Source organism: Bubalus bubalis, chromosome 11, assembly GCF_019923935.1.
Source record: "Bubalus bubalis isolate 160015118507 breed Murrah chromosome 11, NDDB_SH_1, whole genome shotgun sequence".
In the NCBI taxonomy this organism is placed as follows: Eukaryota; Metazoa; Chordata; class Mammalia; order Artiodactyla; family Bovidae; genus Bubalus; species Bubalus bubalis.
In genome coordinates this window covers 60493855-60512644 of record NC_059167.1, presented here as the reverse complement: position 1 = coordinate 60512644, position 18790 = coordinate 60493855, and the positions used below count along the sequence as shown (strand labels likewise).

The following is an 18790-nucleotide window of genomic DNA, read 5'->3' as shown; positions in this document are numbered from 1 at the left end:
CCAGAACATTTTCATCATCTGCAAAAGAAATTCTGTATCTATTAACAGTCACTTTTCATTTTTACCAGCCACTGGCAATCACTAATCTACTTTCTGTCTCTATGGATTTTCCTATTTTGGAATTTCATATAAATGGAATCATATATACCTGGCTTCTTTCACTTGTTTTCAAGGTTCGTTCATGTTAGAGCATTTGTCAATACTTCATTTCCTTTTAAGACTAATATTGTATTTTATGGATATACCACATTGTATCTATTAATCAATTGACAGAGATACAGGTTGGAGATTCCCTGGTTGCTCAGTGGTCAAGAAACCACTTGCCAATGCAGAAGACTCAGATCTGATCCCTGTATTGGAAAATCTCCTGGAGAAGGAAATGGCAACCCACTCCAATATTCTTGCTTGGGAAATCCCACGGACAGAGGAACCTGGTGGGCTATGGGGTCACAATGAATGGGACACAACTTAGTGACTAAACAACAATAACAACAGAGATACAGGGTATTTCCATTTCTTGGCTATCATAAATATTTGCAAACAAGTTTGGACACATTTTTAATTATCTTGGGTATATATCTAGGAGTGGGTCACGTGGTAAATTCTATGTTTAACTTTTTCAGAAACTATCAAACTATTTCCTATTGCAGCTAGATCATTGTCCATTCCCACCAGCAGTGTATAAAGAGTCCAGTCTCTCCACAACCTCACCAACTCATTACTGTTTTTGGCTTTTTTATTTGGATTTTTCCCCACCCTATGTGGCTTGTGGAATTTTCTTCCCTAACCAGTGACCGAACCCAAGCCCTCAGCACGACAGCTTGGAGTTCTAATAACTGGACCGCTAGGAATTTCCACTGTGTTTTTCAACTCTTCTTGTGGGTGTTAAGTGGCATTTCACCGTGGTTTTGATTTGCATTTCCTTAATGGATGAATGATGCTGAGCATCTTATCATGTGCTTGTGGGCTACTTGTATATCTTTAGAGAAACATCTATTTGACATTTTAAAAACTGTTCATTTTAAAATTGCCTTTCTACTGTTGAGTCAAAACAGTTCTCGAGTTTTTTGGATATTGGTCCTTTATCAGATAAATGATTTGCAAATATTTTCTCCCATTTCTGTGGAGTGTCTTTTAATTTTCTTGATCGAGTCCTTTGAATTTAAGTTTGTTTTTGCATAACTCTAATTTACGTTTTTTTCTTTGGGTGCTTATGCTTTTGGTGTCTAAAATGACACCAAAGCCAATGACTTACAGAGCCAACATTATGAAGATTTACACCTCATTTTCTTCTAACAGTCTTAGAGTTTTAGCTCTTAAATTTAGGTCTATGATGTATTTGAGTTCATTTTTATAAGTGGTAGGAAGTTCCTATTTCTAACTTCATTCTTTGGCACATTGCCCCAGCCCTATTTGCTGAAAAGATTATTCTATCCTTACTGAATGGCCTTGGCACCCTTGCTAAAAATCAACTGACCGTAAACAAGGAATCTCCATTCTCTTTATTAATCTATCAGTTCATTCTCATACCAATACCACACTGTCTTGATACCACACTGATAGCTGTTTTGTAGGAGGTTTTGAGGAATTGTGAGGACTCCAATTTTGTTCTCCATTTTCAAGAATGATTTGGCTAATCTGGTTTCTCTGCATTTCCACATGAATTTTAGGATGAATTTTGTCTATCTCTGCACAAACAGGCAGTGGTGAGAGAGACGGCACCACATTTGTTGATTAGTGTGGGAAATACTGCCATGAGAACAATATTAAGACTTCCAATTTATAAACATTGGAAATCTTCCCATTTATTTAGATCTTCCTTAATTTCTTTCAATGATGTTTTGTAGTTTGGCGTATATCTTACTTTTTGGTAAGTTTGTTACTAAATATTTTATTCTTCTTCAATGCTGTTATAAGTGGATGTTTTATTAATTTCCTCTTAATATTGCTCATTACTAGTATATAAAAACATAACTGACATTTTATATATTGACCTTATATCCTAGATACTGCTGAACTTGTTAACTAATAACTTTTGGTGGATTCCTTAAGGTTTTAAATATATAAGATTATGCCATTTGCAAACAGACTCTTTTATCTATTCCTTACCAATTTGGATATTTTAAACTTTTCACTGCCTAATGGCCTACTCAGAGCCTCCATACGATGTTGAGTAGAAGTGTGGCAAGAACAGATGTGCTCATCTTACTCCTGATCTTGGGGGAAAAGCTCTCAGTCTTTCCCAATTAAGCATGATTTTTAGCTGTGGATTTTTTATAGATGTTATTTACCAACTTGAGGACATGTCCATCTATTCTTAGTTTGTTGAGTATTTTTATCACAAATGAGTACTAGATTACCACCAAAGGCTTTAAGGCTTTTTTGCATTAGTTGAGATTATCATGTGGTTTTTGTCATCTATTCTACTAATATACTGTATTACACTGATTAATTTTCATATGTTAAATTAACCTTGCATTCCTGGGAATAAATCCCACTTTATCATATGTATAATCCTTATAATATACTGCTAGATTCAATTTCCTAATAGTCTGTTGAGGATTTTTGTGTCTCTATTCATAAATGATATTGGTCAGTGGTTTCCTTCACTGTGACGTCTTTGTCTGGTTTTTTAGGGTAATACTAGTCCCATAGAATGAGTTAGAAAGTTCCTGCCTCTTCTGTCTTTTGGAAGAGTTTATGAAGGATTGATGTTCAGTCTTCTTTAAAAGTCCTATAGATTTTAGGAATTTGAATCTTATTTTTTTAGTTAGTATAGTTAAAGGTTTATCAATTTTATTGATCTTTTCAAAGAACTTTGGTTTTATTGATTTTCTCTACAGTCTTTCTGTTTTATTTCTACTCTATATCTTATTGATGGACTAAAACATCATTATAAAGTGTCCCTTATCTCTATTAGTGTTTTTTCTCTTATATTAAAAGTAGTTTAAACAAAAGAATTAAAGTTCTGAATAACAGAATGAATTACATTACCTGTTGGATTCTTAATTACACAGCTAGTTGCTCCATGAAGGTCAGCATGGACATAAATGTCCCCTTTAAAACAAATAAATACTACTGTAAGTCTTATTTCTGTTTAAGTTGAAATTGTTTATTTATTGTTTAAAGGGTTCAAAACCCAAAAAGTATAAGAAAATAAATAAAGAAAAGACCGTCTCCCACCGTGGGAGGATTTCTCATAGGCCTCCTCAGAGGAAAGCCATGCTAATAAGACAGATAAAATGGTCATAGTTCTTCTCCCTCCCTCTATCCACACCTCTCTGCTCTATGAGCCTGAAGCTGCATCAAGAGGTGGAGTCCACTTCCCTGTCACTCAAATATGGGTCTACCCCTTGACGAAGAGAATGTGGCAGACATGACCAAATGCCAGTTCCCAGTCTAGGCCTAGACAGGCCTTGTATGCTTCCTCTTTTTCCTCTCAGAAATTTGCTGAGTTACCATATAAGCGAGCCCAGGCTAGCCTGCTGATTGGTGAGAGACACCTGGTGATGAATGAGTCATCCTAGCAAATGCAAACAAAGGTCCTGAGGACCACAGATGGTTGACAAATGTGACAAACAATCATGAAGCCAGACTGAAGATAAGTAAGAAATGAGACTAGAGAAGAAGCCAGGAACCTTGTAAGCCACAATAAGGACTTCTGGTTTTATTCTGAAATGTGTGATGACAAATAAATAAATGAGAAAATAGATGAATGCATGGATGATGGTCAACTAGGGAAAAGTAAAGTGCCTGGTTTCTAACAGAAAAAATGAGCAGCCACTGTTTGCCATGGATAGTTCATCTGAGATTTGAAACTCAAAGAAGAGCAAAGCCCATACAGTTCCATGAAAGGCTCAGCTCACAATGAAGAAAGTTAGAGAAGACAGAGAGCAAGCCCTGGGCACCATGTAACCTGAACCCTGTTTTCTTTCCTGCCTCTGGATCCTCAAAGGACATAAGATTAGCTCTGATATTGATTATTGATTTCTGATACCCATACTGAGGGTTCAGCCACAGTGAAGTGATGGTTATCAGCAAACAAAAACAAATGGGAGGCCTTACAACACAGGGGTGAAGCCCTGTTTCTAAATGCGTAAAATGTTTACAAACTTCAGCATTTAAAAATTAAGCTTTAAAAAATTTGATGTCCAGCCACTTTGGAGAATTAAAAGCTATTTTGTTAATGTAGCAGAAAATCAGACATCTAATACTACAGATTAGCTCAGCATTAATCCTTTAGGAATATTCACTTAAAATGAGAAGTATCAAAGCACATATTCAACCATAAAACATGAAACTCTACCAATTAAATCTGTCAAACAAAGGAGTACAAGATGAAAATCTACACTTAATATTGAGATAACCAATCCAATTACTTAAGAGAAAATTCTTCAGAATTTTAATCTTACTTACCTGGTGTCAAGTATCTTTTCACAATTATTTCATTCTGTTGCTGATCTCGTCCACCAATAATTAGATAGTTCTCTGAGCTAATGAACCAGAGGAATTTCTCAAACCTACCAAATTTTAAAGAAAAAAGTTAACATTTTTTCCCCTTCATAGTTGCCTGAATTCAGATCCTTTTAATCAACAAAATGAACCAGAAGGCTCTCCTACGTGTAGGTTAAGACAACTTGATGGCTTAATTTCTTTTAAGATATCAAGCTGAATTTTACTGAAAACTTGTAATAAATTGCCTTAGGATATTCTTAAGACAGTCTTAATAGAAAGCAATTTAATATTATGTTTAAAAAAATGTTCTCTCTTTATCTCCTTCCCATATAGACAGTCTTAGATTGAAGTTGTAATAATGAATTACAAAAAACATAAAATGTCACCTGGTCCCTAGGTTTAGCTCTCTTTCAGTGGGGCACTGGATATTCTTTGGGACTGCAGGTAAGAAAGAAAAATTGTTTTCCCATTCTGTCCTCAATCAACTCAATGTTTACATATATGACATTCTTTGTCCTCAATCAATCAACTTAATGTTTACATACACGACATTCTTTACACTTAAAATACGTAAAAGCAAAAACTGTCATCAGAAGTATAAAATTACTTTTCTGAAGAAGCAAATTAACTTGGGTTTTCATGGTTAATACACACCACCACTGATAAAAAGAGTGTAACTGTTATATTTAAAATGGATAACCAACAAAGATCTATTGTGTAGCACATGGAACTCAGCTCAATGTTACATGCCAGTCTGGATGGGAGGCGGGATTGGGGGAGAACGGATACATGCATATGTATGGCTGAGCCCTTTCCCTATTCACCTGAAACTCCCACAACACTGTCAACCGGCTATACACCCCTATACAAAACAAGGTTTGTTTATTTTTTTTAAAGTGAAGAGTGTATATTTGTATGATATTTAGAATTTTAGATGAACATAAATATTTCTATGCTACCTATGACTAGTAAGATAATCTTTTTATGATTTAATCTACAATTTTAAAATTTCTGGCTAAATATGATAGATTGGAGACTTCCCTGGTGGTCCAGTGGCTAAGACTTTGTACTCCCAATGCAGGGGGACCGGGTTCGATCCCTGGTCAAGGAACTAGACCCCTCATGCTGCAACTAAGGGACTTGGCATAGCCAAATAAATATTAAAAAAAAAAAAAAAAAAAATGACAGGTTGAGCACAGGCATTAAATGAAACTCTCTTATATCAAATATAACAGCAGAAGGATTCTATTCTTATTTTCTAAAATGATTTTTTATTAAGTAATACATATACATGGTTCAAATTTAAGACTATATCCTTTTCTTTTTTTAGACACAACACACTGTTCTGCATCTTTTTTTCTCTTTTTACTTAAAAATATATTTTCCTCATTGCTGAATGGATGTACTATGGATTTAACCACTTCCCTACTGACAATAAAAATGACATATACCCAATAAGGACAAAAAGAATGAGAAAGGTAAATTAAGGATGTATTTTGTAATCATCCTAACAAAGGAATACATAACTAACAGGCCCAAAAAAAAAGTCAACTAATCAAAAGAAAGCAACAAGGAAGACAAAAAAGAACATAGAATGGGACACATAGAAAGCAAACAGTAAGACAGTAGATTTAAACCAAAATATATCAGAAACTGTATTAAATATAAACATAGTCAATTCTCTTGGAGCTTCCCTGGTGGCTCAGATGGTCAAGAATCTGCCTTCAATGAGAGAGACCTGGGTTCGATCCCCAGGTTGGGAAGATCCCCTGGAGAAAGGAATGGCAATCCACTCCAGTATTCTTGCCTGTAGAATTCATGGACAGAAGAGCCTGGTGGGCTACAGTCCATGTGGTCACAAAGAGTTGGACACGACTGAGTGACTAACACACACACACACAGTCATTTTTCCAGGTAAAATGCAAAGACTGTCAGACTGGGAAAAAAACGATATATATATATCCTTTAAAACATAAGGATATAAAAATGTTGAAATACAATGATGGCAAAAGATAATACCATGCAAACACTAACCAAAACCAGTTGAAACAGTCTGAACATCTCGCATATAAAATAGATGTAAGTTAAAAGGACATTTCATTAAAATTAATAAAAGGCTCAATTCACTGAAAAGATAAAAACAGTTCTATATTGGTATTTTAGCCTTAACATATATGAAGCAAAAATGCAAAAGGAGCGACAATCCATAATCATATGATATTCAACACATCTCTCTCAGTAATTAGAAAAACAATCATTAAAAAGAATCAAAGGTGCCAAAAATTTGAACATGATTAATAAACCTGACTTGGTATTTAAAGAAAGGTACTCAATAAAAAAGACATTCTTTTCAATTATACATGAAACATTTATAAATAAAGCTGTCTATAAATAGACTGGACCAGAAAGAACGTTTCAATGAACATCAAATATCTGAGATACAGAATATCATCTCTATTATACAAATTAAGCTAAAAATCAGTAACAAAAATATAACCAATCCCCCTCTCAATATGTTCAGAAAGTAAGACATATACTTCTAAATAATGCACGGGTGGAGAAATCACACTGGAAATGAGAATATATCTTGACATGAAAGATAATGAAAATACTAAACAACAAAATGCTTTAGATGCAGATAAAGCCACGCTGATATAAATTTATTGCTTAAATTTATTAGAAAAGAAGCTGAGGAAGGGGGGAAAAAAAATCAATGAACTAAGCTTCTGTTTCCAGAAATCAGAAAGGGAAATGCAAAAACAAAACCCAAAGAAAAGCACAAAGATGAAAATAATTATTAAAATAGCACATACACAATATGGAGATCAATAGTTAAAAACTAGTTTTTTAAGGATCCTAATACTACCGAAAATCCTCTGGTCAGATTAATTAAGAAAAAGAGAAGGCACAAATAATTCTTGAATGAAAGCAGAGAAGTAATTAAAGATTCTAGGGATGTTAAAAAGTTAAGTGGAGGGACTCCCCTGATGAACTAGTGGTTAAAACTCCACGCTTCCACTAGAGGGGGCACAGGTTTGATCCCTGGCCAGAGAACTAAGATCCCACATGCCACATGGTACAGCCAAAAAAAGAAAAGAAAGTTAAGTTGGATATTATAAACTTTTTGCGAATAAATTTCAAACTTTGGACAAAACAGACAACATCTTAGAAAAGCACTGCTAACCAAAACTAGAAAATCAGAGTGGTCCTATTATTTACTAAAGAATTTGAATCTGTAATAAAAAACTTTCCCATAAAGAAAATCTCAGATGACTTCCATCAAGGACAGTTGACAAAGGAACACTTCTCAGTTATTTTATGAGATAATATAATCTTGTATCAATAGCTAATAAAAGCATTATGAGAAATGAAAATTACAGGTCAATGATATTCAAGAGATATTAGAAAAGTAAAAAGAAAAAAAATTTTGAAATGTGGAAAATAAATGGACAAGTGAGCTAACTCAAGAAGCTGGATCCTAAGATGATGGTGCAAAAAAGTCAAGAAACAAATCAACTTATACTTGTGTGACCCATAAAAAGCACAAGGTACTGCTAGAAATAGGTTTAAGATGAAGTTTAAAACAGAAAGGCTGGCTAAAAATCTGATTAAGAAGTAACAACTTCCCTAGATCTTTCCAGCTTTGAACATGGTGGTAACTACCCCTTCAACATTCTAACAGAAAAGCCAGAAATTAAATCTATAAAAAGGGTACAAAGAGGATCACTGGACTAGGGGAAATAAATCACAGATTACATACATGAATACGTAAAAATAGGGCAATTAAGTAAATGTATGAAATACTGAATACTAAGACTCTTTGGCTTATTATTTCTACGGGGCTCCTAAAACAGAGACAGCCAAGTCTTCACTTTACAAGCATAAGCAAAAGAAGCTTTTCTAGGAAATGAGACCAGCTGAAGAGGCAAAAAGAAGTGGCAAAAAGACATTGAGTTGCACAGAAAACAGACCACACATATTATTTTACAAGTCCAACAAACCACAAAGAACTTCCAATCAGCATTTTACAGTTCTACTAGAAAACATGAGCAGACAGTCAAGGATCACCAGACATTAACACAAGTGAACACTGGAGACAAAACCAAAAAATAGAAAAAAGAAACTTGGAGAAGACAGACCTATTAAGAAAAGAGTACTACATAAAATGTAATACAGCAAAACTATTCTCAGTTATAAAGAAATATACTGTTAAAAAACAGTAAGTTTTTTAAGTAACATTGAAATAACCAAAAATAGCTCAAAATTTAAACATGATAGGAAGAAATAGAAGATCAAAAAATTCAATGGAAGGATTGAAGATAAAGTTGAAAAAAAATCTCAGAATACAGAACAAAAAGAGAGAGAATGAAAAAAAAAAAATGCAATGAAACTGGAGAACTGTTGAGGGGGTCCCATATGTACAAAATAAGACTTTTAGAAAGGAAAAGAACACAAAACAAAAAACAAACAGAGGGCAGGCGATTTTCTAAGAAACAGTTCAAGAATTCTCAGTTTCCAAACGAAAAAGGCTCACAAATTATCCATCATAAGGATAAAAACATCCTTACCAACCTATATTCTTGTGAAATTTTGGAAAATTAAGAGGAAAAAAAAAAAAAAGATCCAGAAGCTTACAGAGAGGCAAAAACAAGTTTCCTATTAAAATTCAACTGTCAAATGACATCAAACTTCAAGATCAAATCTGGAAGTTAATACAATGGAAAATGCCTTTTCAAAACTCTGAGGAAAACATTTTCAAATCAGAATTTTACCCACAGACACTGTTAAGAGTAAAATAATTTTTTTATACATTAGAGACCTCAAAACTTTACCTCTTACATACCCGTTTTCATGAAGTTTCCAGACCACACAATCCATCAAAAAAGAAAATGGAAGTTTGAGATTCAGGAGAGAGAGGTTAAAGAGAACTTGCAGAATAATAATAAAAGGAGAATTTAAAATGCTTAGAGAAACCATCTATAACAAAGTAGATCAAAAAGCTCCAGTGAAGACTTCTGCAAGGAGATGATACTGATAAGATTCCAATTGTTTGAACATACTTGGAAGAGAATTTGAACATGATTACTAATAAGAACAAAAGAAAAAGAAAGTAAATGAAACAAGACAATTATTAACTTCAGGGAAGATAAAATGCTGAGCAGGAAAGGAAAAGAAAGCAGAATACTGTATGATCCAGCTGTGACTACAATTTAAATACCCATAATACTCTTAATGCAAAATATCAATCTTGACAAAATTATGCTGTAACTATATTGAGAAGCTAGGTGATGTGTGTGTATGTAATGGAACACAAATGAAAAGAATAAAATCTTCATCTTTCCATAATGGGAAGTTATTAATAGAGTGTAAAGCAGAAAAATTAGGCAGCAATATATTACTAAGAGAAATGGAAGTACATAGCAAAAGAATCAGCTAAAAGAACTAAAAGTTTCCTTGGGAGAGGAGGCAACAGGAGCAGGCAGAGAAGTCCCTGGTGGTCCAGCAATAAAGAATCCACCTTGCAATGTCGGTGACATGGTTTTAATCACTGGTCAGGGAACTAAGATCCCACAAGCCACAGAGCAACTAAGTCCACGGGTGACGACTCGAGAGGCCATATGCCACACTATTAGAGCCTGCCCTCTCGGGAGCCCACATGCCACAACTCAGACTGCTAGCTACAAAAGTTTGCAGGGTTAGTGGTTTTTAACAAGCTTTGTAGAACTGCTTGATTTTCTAAACAATGTCCATGTAGAAGTTTGATAAAAACAAAATATATTTTAAAAACGAACACTTACCAATATACTTTTCTTGCTTTCTGAATAGAGGTAACTGTTTGGACTTCTTTTAAGGTTTGCTTTGTTTTCTTTTCTGCTGATTTGAATGCCTATTTATAAGAAAAGAGTTGTTAAGTAGTTTGCTGAAAATTTTATTTAAATAATACCAAGTAAATGATAGGGCAAGTAGTAGTTTAAACGTCACAAAATGACACAATCTATATATTAACACACACAACAAGCACATAAAAGTAATGAAAAAAACTCTGCCTTAAATATTAAAATGATTTTCAACAAATATCTGCTCAAGACCTACAAAAAAAAGGAGGGGGGCGGGGTTCAATCAGTTCATTTGTTTGCCAGATAATCAGTGCAACCATACAGGAGGTTTGGGGCTAGATGTCAGAGACACAACAATTAATAAGTCACTGGTGTCTAGGAGAAGAGATATATAAATACATAATTATTCAAATAAACATGGTAAATGCTACAAAGGATGCTACAAGAGTGTAACAAGGGAATCTCGATTTATAATTGATTATGGTCAAAGGTATTTCTGAGGAAATGGCACTTAGGCTAAAGCCTGAAGGATTAATGGAATTACCAACGCAAAGAATAAAAAGATAAGGAAAAGGGCAGCTTGATCAGAAAAGTATGATCACAGGGGAAAATGTCAAAAAATGAGCTTGGAGAGGAAGATAGAACTAAGTCATGAAGGCCATTCGTTTAACAGATTTTAGTGTGACTAGGTTCCAGGCAATATTCTAGGGACTGGGACACAGCAATGAGGAAAACAGATCAAGATTCCACGTTCATGCAATCTCTATTCTAGAGGGAAGATAGATAATCATATGTTGGGGTGTATGTTTTTAAACAAGAAAAACAAAGAGCAAAGAGAAATTGAGGGCAGTCGTATTTTTACTGAGAGTGGTCCAAAAAGGCCTTTCTGATAAAGGCTTATTTAAGTACATATGAATGAAGAGGGGGATCCAACCACGAAAAATCTGAGGGAAGAACGTTCTTGGCACAAAGAGTATCAAGTGCAAAGGCCCTGAGAAAGTAGTATGGGCCACTGTTGTAGGAACACCTTAAGATCCCACTGTAGTTGGAAAGAGTATGTAACTGTGTGCTGTAGTTACCAAATCATGTCCAACTCTTATAGACCCCATGGACTACAGACCACGAGGCTCTTTTGTCTATGCGATTCTTCAGGCGAGAATACTGAAGTGTGCTGCCATTTCTTTCTCCAGGGGATCTTTCCAACCAGGGATCAAACTCCAGTCTCGAGCACTGCAGGTGGAGTCTTCACTGACTGAGCCACCAGGGAAGCCCCATTGTAACAGGATAGGTGATGTGATCAAAGGGAAGTAGATCGTGTAGGACCTGATGGGCCAGAAGGGCTTTCAGTTCAGTTCAGTTCACTCACTCAGTCGTGTCCGACTCTTCGCAACCCCATGAATCACAGCAGGCCAGGCATCCCTGTCCATCACCAACTCCCAGAGTTCACTCAGACTCACATCTATCAAGTCAGTGATGCCATCCAGCCGTCTCATCCTCTGTCGTCCCCTTTTCCTCCTGCCCCTAATCCCTCCCAGCATCAGAGTCTTTTCCAATGAGTCAACTCTTCCCATGAGGTGGCCAAAGTATACTCGAGTTTCAGCTTTAGCAACATTCCTTCCAAAGAAATCCCAGGGCTGATCTCCTTCAGAATGGACTGGTTGGATCTCCTTGCAGTCCAAGGGACTCTCAAGAGTCTTCTCCAACACCACAGTTCAAAAGCATCAATTCTTCGGCACTCAGCTTTCTTCATGGTCCAACTCTCACATCCATACATGACCACAGGAAAAACCATAGCCTTGACCAGACGGATCTTTGTTGGCAAAGTAATGTCTCTGCTTTTTAATATGCTGTCTAGGTTGGCCATAACTTTCATTCCAAGGAGCAAGCGTCTTTTAATTTCATGGCTTCAATCTCCATCTGTAGTGATTTTGGAGCCCAGAAAAATAGTCAGCCACTGTTTCCACAGTTTCCCCATCTATTTCCCATGAAGTGATGGGACTGGATGCCATGATCTTAGTTTTTCTGAAATGTTGAGCTTAATTTAAGCCAACTTTTTCACTCTCCACTTTCACTTTCATCAAGAGGCTCTTTAGTTCTTCACTTTCTGCCATAAGGGTGGTGTCTGTCATCTGCATATCTGAAGTTATTGATATTTCTCCCGGCAATCTTGATTCCAGCTTCTGCTTCTTCCACCCAGCATTTCTCATGATGTACTCTGCATAGAAGTTAAATAAGCAGGGTGACAATTTACAGCCTTGATGTACTCCTTTTCCTATTTGGAACCAGTCTGTTGTTCCATGTCCAGTTCTAACTGTTGCTTCCTGATCTGCATACAGGTTTCTCAAGAGGCAGGTCAGGTGGTCTGGTATTCCCATCTCTTTCAGAATTTTCCACAGTTTGTTGTGATCCACACAGTCAAAGGCTTTGGCATAGTCAATAAAGCAGAAATACATGTTTTTCTGGAACTCTCTTGCTTTTTCCATGATCCAGAAGATGTTGGCAATTTGATCTCTGGTTCCTCTGCCTTTTCTAAAACCAGCTTGAACATCTGGAAGTTCACGGTTCACGTACTGTTAAAGCCTGGCTTGGAGAATTTTGAGCATGACTTTACTAGCGTGTGAGATGAGTGCAATTGTGCAGTAGTTTGAGCATTCTTTGGCATTGCCTTTCTTTGGGATTGGAATGAAAACTGACTTTTTCCAGCCCTGTGGCCACTGCTGAGTTTTCCAGATTTGCTGACACATTGAGTGCAGTACTTTCACAGCATCATCTGTTAGGATTTGAAATAGCTCAACTGGAATTCCATCACCTCCACTAGCTTTGTTCATAGTGATGCTTCCTAAGGCCCACCTGACTTCACATTCCAGGATGTCCAGCTCTCGTGATTATCTGGGTCCTGAAGATCTTTTTTGTATAGTTCTTCTGTGTATTCTTGCCACCTCTTCTTAATATCTTCTGCTTCTGTTAGGTCCATACCATTTCTGTCCTTTAATATGCCCATCTTTGCAGGAAATGCTCCCTTGGTATCTCTTAATTTTCTTGAAGAGATCTCTAGTCTTTCCCATTCTATTGTTTTCCTCTATTTCTTTGCATTGATCGCTGAGGCAGGCTTTTTTTTCTCTCTCCTTGCTATTCTTTGGAACTCTGCATTCAGATGGGCATATCTTTTGCCTCTCTTCTTTTCACAGTTATTTGTAAGTCCTCCTCAGACAGCCACTTTCCTTTTTTGCATTTCTTTTTCTTGGGGATGGTCTTGCTCCCTATCTCCTGTACAATGTCACGAACCTCCATCCACAGTTCATCAGGCACTCTATCAGATCTAGTCCCTTAAATCTATTTCTTACTTCCACTGTATAGTCATAAGGGATTTGACAGAGATCATTCTGTCATTTTTGAGATTGCCAAAAAATAATTAAGTCCATTAAATTAATAAGGCAGAGAAAAACAATGAACGTTTACTCTAAGACATATTAAGTACCTTCTCAGCAGCTTCAACAGTCTTCTGCGTTTTCTTAGCAGCATATCTCTTGTGATCATAATACCTAGAAAAATAGATCTCTTAATTTTAGATAAAATCTTTACACTTTAGTTTTCCATTTACATTATTCTTAATTTTACAGACTCTCAAACAATTAAGAACACGTTTTGCACATTATGTTAACTTTGTTTTGTATGCTGTATATGAAAAAGTTAAATAATGCACAAGGTTTTACAATATTTTCTGAAAAGTATTTCTCCCCAGAGTATATATAGTCAAAATAATACTTCTTATCCTTAATATCCTAATAGATTTATTGCAGATAATATTGTACCTAAAACTTATGGGAATTCCCTGGCAGTCCAGTGGTTAGGAATCCATGTTTTCACTGCAGGGGACACAGGTTTGATCCCTGATGGTCAGGGAACTAGACTTTCACATGCCTTACAACACAGCCAAAAAATAAATTTAATTTATACTTAAATTTGTGACTTACTTTTTGGCATTGGCATATGCTGACAAGCTGAGATCAACATCAACAAGCAATGGCCTGTTTTTCTGAGGCTTCTGCAGTTGCTTATTCTTTTGCTTTTTCTTTTTTCCTTTTGGTGGTTCAGTTTCATTTTTCTCAGTACTGATGTCACCATCAACATCGTCATCTTCCTCCTCTGATAACAAGTATGGATTTCTATTAAAAATATTCAATAGTATTTCACTAACGTCAATGACATCACTTTCTTATTTTCAGTTTTTTTCTCAATGAAATTATAAATGGTCTACAGTACTTAAAAAGTTGCATTATTTTAATGTAAATTAATGTTTCCCAGTATTTTCAAAGGAAATTTTTCAAATAAATTTTTAATGAATACAGTGAAAAATTAAATAGCAAAATAAACATTAACTGCTTAACTAAGAATCAAACTCACCTTAGCAGCATTGTTACATGGTTGGTTTGTAGTTTTAATTCTTTGATTGCATTTGCAACAGGGTCTCCTTGAGCCTGGGCTTCTTTCACAATTAACCCGATTTCCGTCCAATCTATCTGGTTGGCTAAAGCACTTCGAACAACCTGAATGGCTCTGTCAACTATTTGTAAGTTCATTTCTATAAGTTCTCCTTTAAGTTTGTCTATTTCCTTAAGAAATAAGCCAAAAAAAATTTGTTTCAATGCCAGTTAAGGTTCCCATTTTTTAAAAAGTATCTGAAAGAAAGCTAAACAAGGTACCTGTGCCTGCTGAAGAGCTTCTAATCTGTTTTCGTGATCCTTTCGCACATTATCTAATTTCTTCAATGCTTGTTTTTCCTTTTGTTGACAAAACAGAATTTTTAAAAATCAGATTTCTTCTGCCATCTGTACCTTCTCTCTCTTACCTCCTGAGACTCACTCTCCCACCCCTACTTCTGCCTCCTCAATGTTGTTACCAGCCAACTGGAGCTCCCTGTAGTCCACCTCCCCAGGTCTATCCTACTGCAAAGTGTTTCATGCTCCAAAATTACCTCTCCTGACCATCTACCTCCCATTCGCTATATAGGAATGTATATTTAAGATATGTCCCTAATGTCCTTGCGTTATTCAAGGCAGAATTCAAGATATTTTTCCCTATGACATAAATGTAAAATTTGGGGGAATGCATCCTTAGCATGAATTCCTAAAATAGCTTCTTTTTATTTTATTGCTGTTTTTAATTTCTCTTATTTGTATCTATTCTTTTTCCTAAATTTACTACACAAAGGTTGATGGTAGTTATCTGACCTTTAATATAGTCAGTACTCAGTTTCTGCAGATATAAAACCTACAGATATGGGAGGCCGACTGTATTCATTGTACTATACCATTTTGTAAAATCCTTGGATTTTGGTACCCACAGAGGCTCCTGGAACAATCCACTGCAGGCAGTAAGGGATGACTGTGTACCATTTTATCACCTGGAACTTACATTTTAAGTTCCACACAACTTACTGATATGGGAGCTTATTTTACACAATAGTCACAGCATCACCAATTAATGAATATTTGCATGCTGGATATAATATTAAAAATACTTAAATTGTAAGAATGGTGACTATTAAAAGAATTTGCACAACAAATGCTAAAATAATCCATGTGTATTCTGATACACATAAAAATACGGGTTCAATGTTACCCTTAAACATGTTTACTTGCTAAAGTGCTGCCACCATATGGCAATCATACTATGTAACTGGTAACCCACCTGCTTTGAAATTCTGATTTTTACTAATTTTTTTAAAAAAACAACTGAGGGTGGGGAGGACACAGGCATTCACGTAAAGTTTTTGCACACGTATTTTAAGATCTTATGAATATTTTTAAAAATCAAATCTCCTTGAACTCGAGTGACTGTGGTCATTTTCTAAAACTTCTCTGCAGTGAAAGCCCCTTAAACATGGTCAGATGTGCTGGGAAAACACAGCATATTAAACCTTCCTTGCGGAGTCATGATGCACACAAAGCATATTAAAGGTCTAGTAAAAAAAGCCCACTTTAACATATGTATTGAAAAAACTTCCCTCTGCTTTGGTCCAGGGCTTCCCTGGTAGTTCAGATGGTAAAGAATATGCCTGCAATGCAGGAGACCTGGGTTTGATCTTTGGGTTGGGAAGATGCCCTGGAGAAGGGCATGGCAACCCATTCCAGTATTCCTGCCTAGAGAATTCCATGGACAGAGGAGCCTGGCAGGCTACAGTCCATGGAGTCGCAAAGAGTTGGTCATCACTGAGCAACTTTCACTTCATTTTCACTCCTTTGGCCCATTTAAAAATCTCCTCCTTGAAACACTATTCCTTTTACAGCAAAGTTTGAGAAGCTCTGGGTAGTTGTAATAAAGCAAATCATACTAGGGAATAAATAACAAGCCTCCTTGTCACTGTATTTTCTGGTTTAAAGAGTTATCTTATACTCTGATAGAGCAAATGAGTGGGGTTTTTGTCTGTTTAACACCGGTTCCCCTGGACCTTTATCAGTATCCCAAGAGATCAGGGCATTCTCATACTACTTCTAAAAAGTACCCATTCCTGTATGAGAGCATCACCTACCCAGCAAACCACACTTAAGTCCAATTTATATTAAATAAATTTAATATAATAAATTATATTAAATATAATGTTATTTAAAGTGTGGTTTTATATAAACCACACTTAAGGTTTAATATAAATGTTTTTAATAATACCATACCTGCTGTAAAGCTTTTAAATCTATTTTCTGACCTTCTATCTTGGAATAAAATTCATCTACGGCCTTATCAAGAAAAAAAGAAAAAGACAATCAACCAGCTGAAAAAAAACCCCGAAAAATATAGTCTCTGCATCAACTTTCACACACAGAATTTTAGAGTCCATTTTGTTTCATAAAACCACTTGATGAACTTGAGCAGATTTCCAGTAAATGTTATTATACAGTTAAACAGTGAAGAATCAAATTAAGTTCAGATCTTTGGTCCTTCATCTTAAAATAAAGTGGCAACAAACTTTTCCAACAGTCTGTATCTGTGACCTCACTGATTTTTAATGTCCAGATTAATAGTGATTGTAGAGCAAAAATATTTTCAATTTCTCAAAAGAAGCTGGATTAATCTAATTCATATCATGCTAACTGGTCAAAAAACAGAATCAGAAAACCCACCTTGTCAAATGATTCAAATTCTATATATGGACATTGTGAATGTTGAGAAAACAAGAAAGGATGAAATTCCTCATACCTGTAAAACATATTTACTATATCACATTCAAGAACATTAATGAACACCCAAAGCAAACAGACCCATGCCTACATACTTACGTGAGTATGTCTTCAGTTGGCTTGTCTACTTCCAGGCTTGGTTTTATTTCTCTTTTCTGAATGATATACCCCTACAAAAATCCAACATTAAAACTAATTTCTCTTTATAATTAACAAAGATTTACTTTCCTTGAATGATACTGACTTTATTAGCTTATAAAATTATTCTAGTTAAAAATAATCAGTAGGATTTGTCTATATTGATTGTATCACTTCTCAAAATGATGTTTTTAAAGATCAGTAAGAATCATTAGAACCTACTAATTCACATGGACAAGAGAAAATCAGGGAATAAAGAAAATGAATATTAATGATTTGATAAAGTAGTAGGATTATACATGTGCATTTTGCTTTTTTCTTCCATTTTTCAGATGTTCTGCAATTTTAAAGAGCCAAAAGCACTTTACTTCCAGCAGAAAAAGTCTTTGGTTCACACTGCTGGTAGGAAATTTTAGTTCATTTTAATAACTGGGTGAAGGGTACATTTGGACTGATTTAGCTATAATTAATCAGAACTTTTCCTAAACCTTTTTGAAAGTGAAGTTATACGTGGAATAGGAAAGAAAAACAAGATATGAGGTAATTCAGCAGATATTTAATAATTAAAAAGATGTTAGTAAATTTTTAGAAAGCGATGGCAAATTAAAATGTGCTTTTCTATCTAAAAATCAACCTAAGATGAAATATCTTCAAATTCCTCAAATTTCTGGGAGTGCTGATACTGACCCAGTACTTTGTAGAAGATTTAAGAAACAGAACAAAAATCAGAAACCAACAGCAATTAAAAAAAAAAAAAAAAAACTACCCTAGAATAAGCATATTATAGGTGTTAAATTTCCAAATTACAACAAAAAATTTACATATGCTGATCCTTCAATGAAAATTCTAATATCTAAGCCACAACAATATATAGCAAGTATTACGTGGTACTACCTTTCCATTGAAGCTGGATGTTGTTTTCATGTACTCTTCTGCTTTCTGTAGACAAACAAGTACTTTTTCAATATCTAATAGGGAAATAAGAAAGGAAAGAATGAGTACCAATCAACTGTCCATTAGCTATTACTAAACATCTATGCAAAAAATAGAAAGTGCTTATGAAATAATAAAGTTATTTAAGAAAATTAGTTATTTCATGCTTATAATCAATGTATTAAATAAGAAAATATCTTGGTCACTTGTTGTCCCAACAGCTTTTATTGAATCCATCTTTCCCCACATGAT

At 35.2% G+C, this 18790-nt stretch overlaps 1 protein-coding gene across 2 annotated transcripts in view; it reads right to left on the bottom strand.

The window, feature by feature from the left end:
• The window catches only part of NEMF (nuclear export mediator factor), a 52011-nt gene that overhangs the window by 16290 nt on the left and 16931 nt on the right, over positions 1-18790 (bottom strand). For both annotated transcript variants that reach the window (XM_006063145.4, XM_025295809.3), the window contains exons 8-18: positions 18500-18573; positions 17567-17637; positions 17411-17486; positions 16964-17026; positions 14996-15073; positions 14697-14905; positions 14267-14458; positions 13771-13834; positions 10254-10342; positions 4417-4520; positions 2995-3057 (exon numbers count right to left, since the gene is read on the bottom strand). In XM_006063145.4, coding sequence (XP_006063207.2) covers positions 2995-3057; positions 4417-4520; positions 10254-10342; positions 13771-13834; positions 14267-14458; positions 14697-14905; positions 14996-15073; positions 16964-17026; positions 17411-17486; positions 17567-17637; positions 18500-18573 — 1083 coding nt within the window. The remainder of the gene's footprint in view (positions 1-2994; positions 3058-4416; positions 4521-10253; positions 10343-13770; positions 13835-14266; positions 14459-14696; positions 14906-14995; positions 15074-16963; positions 17027-17410; positions 17487-17566; positions 17638-18499; positions 18574-18790) is intronic.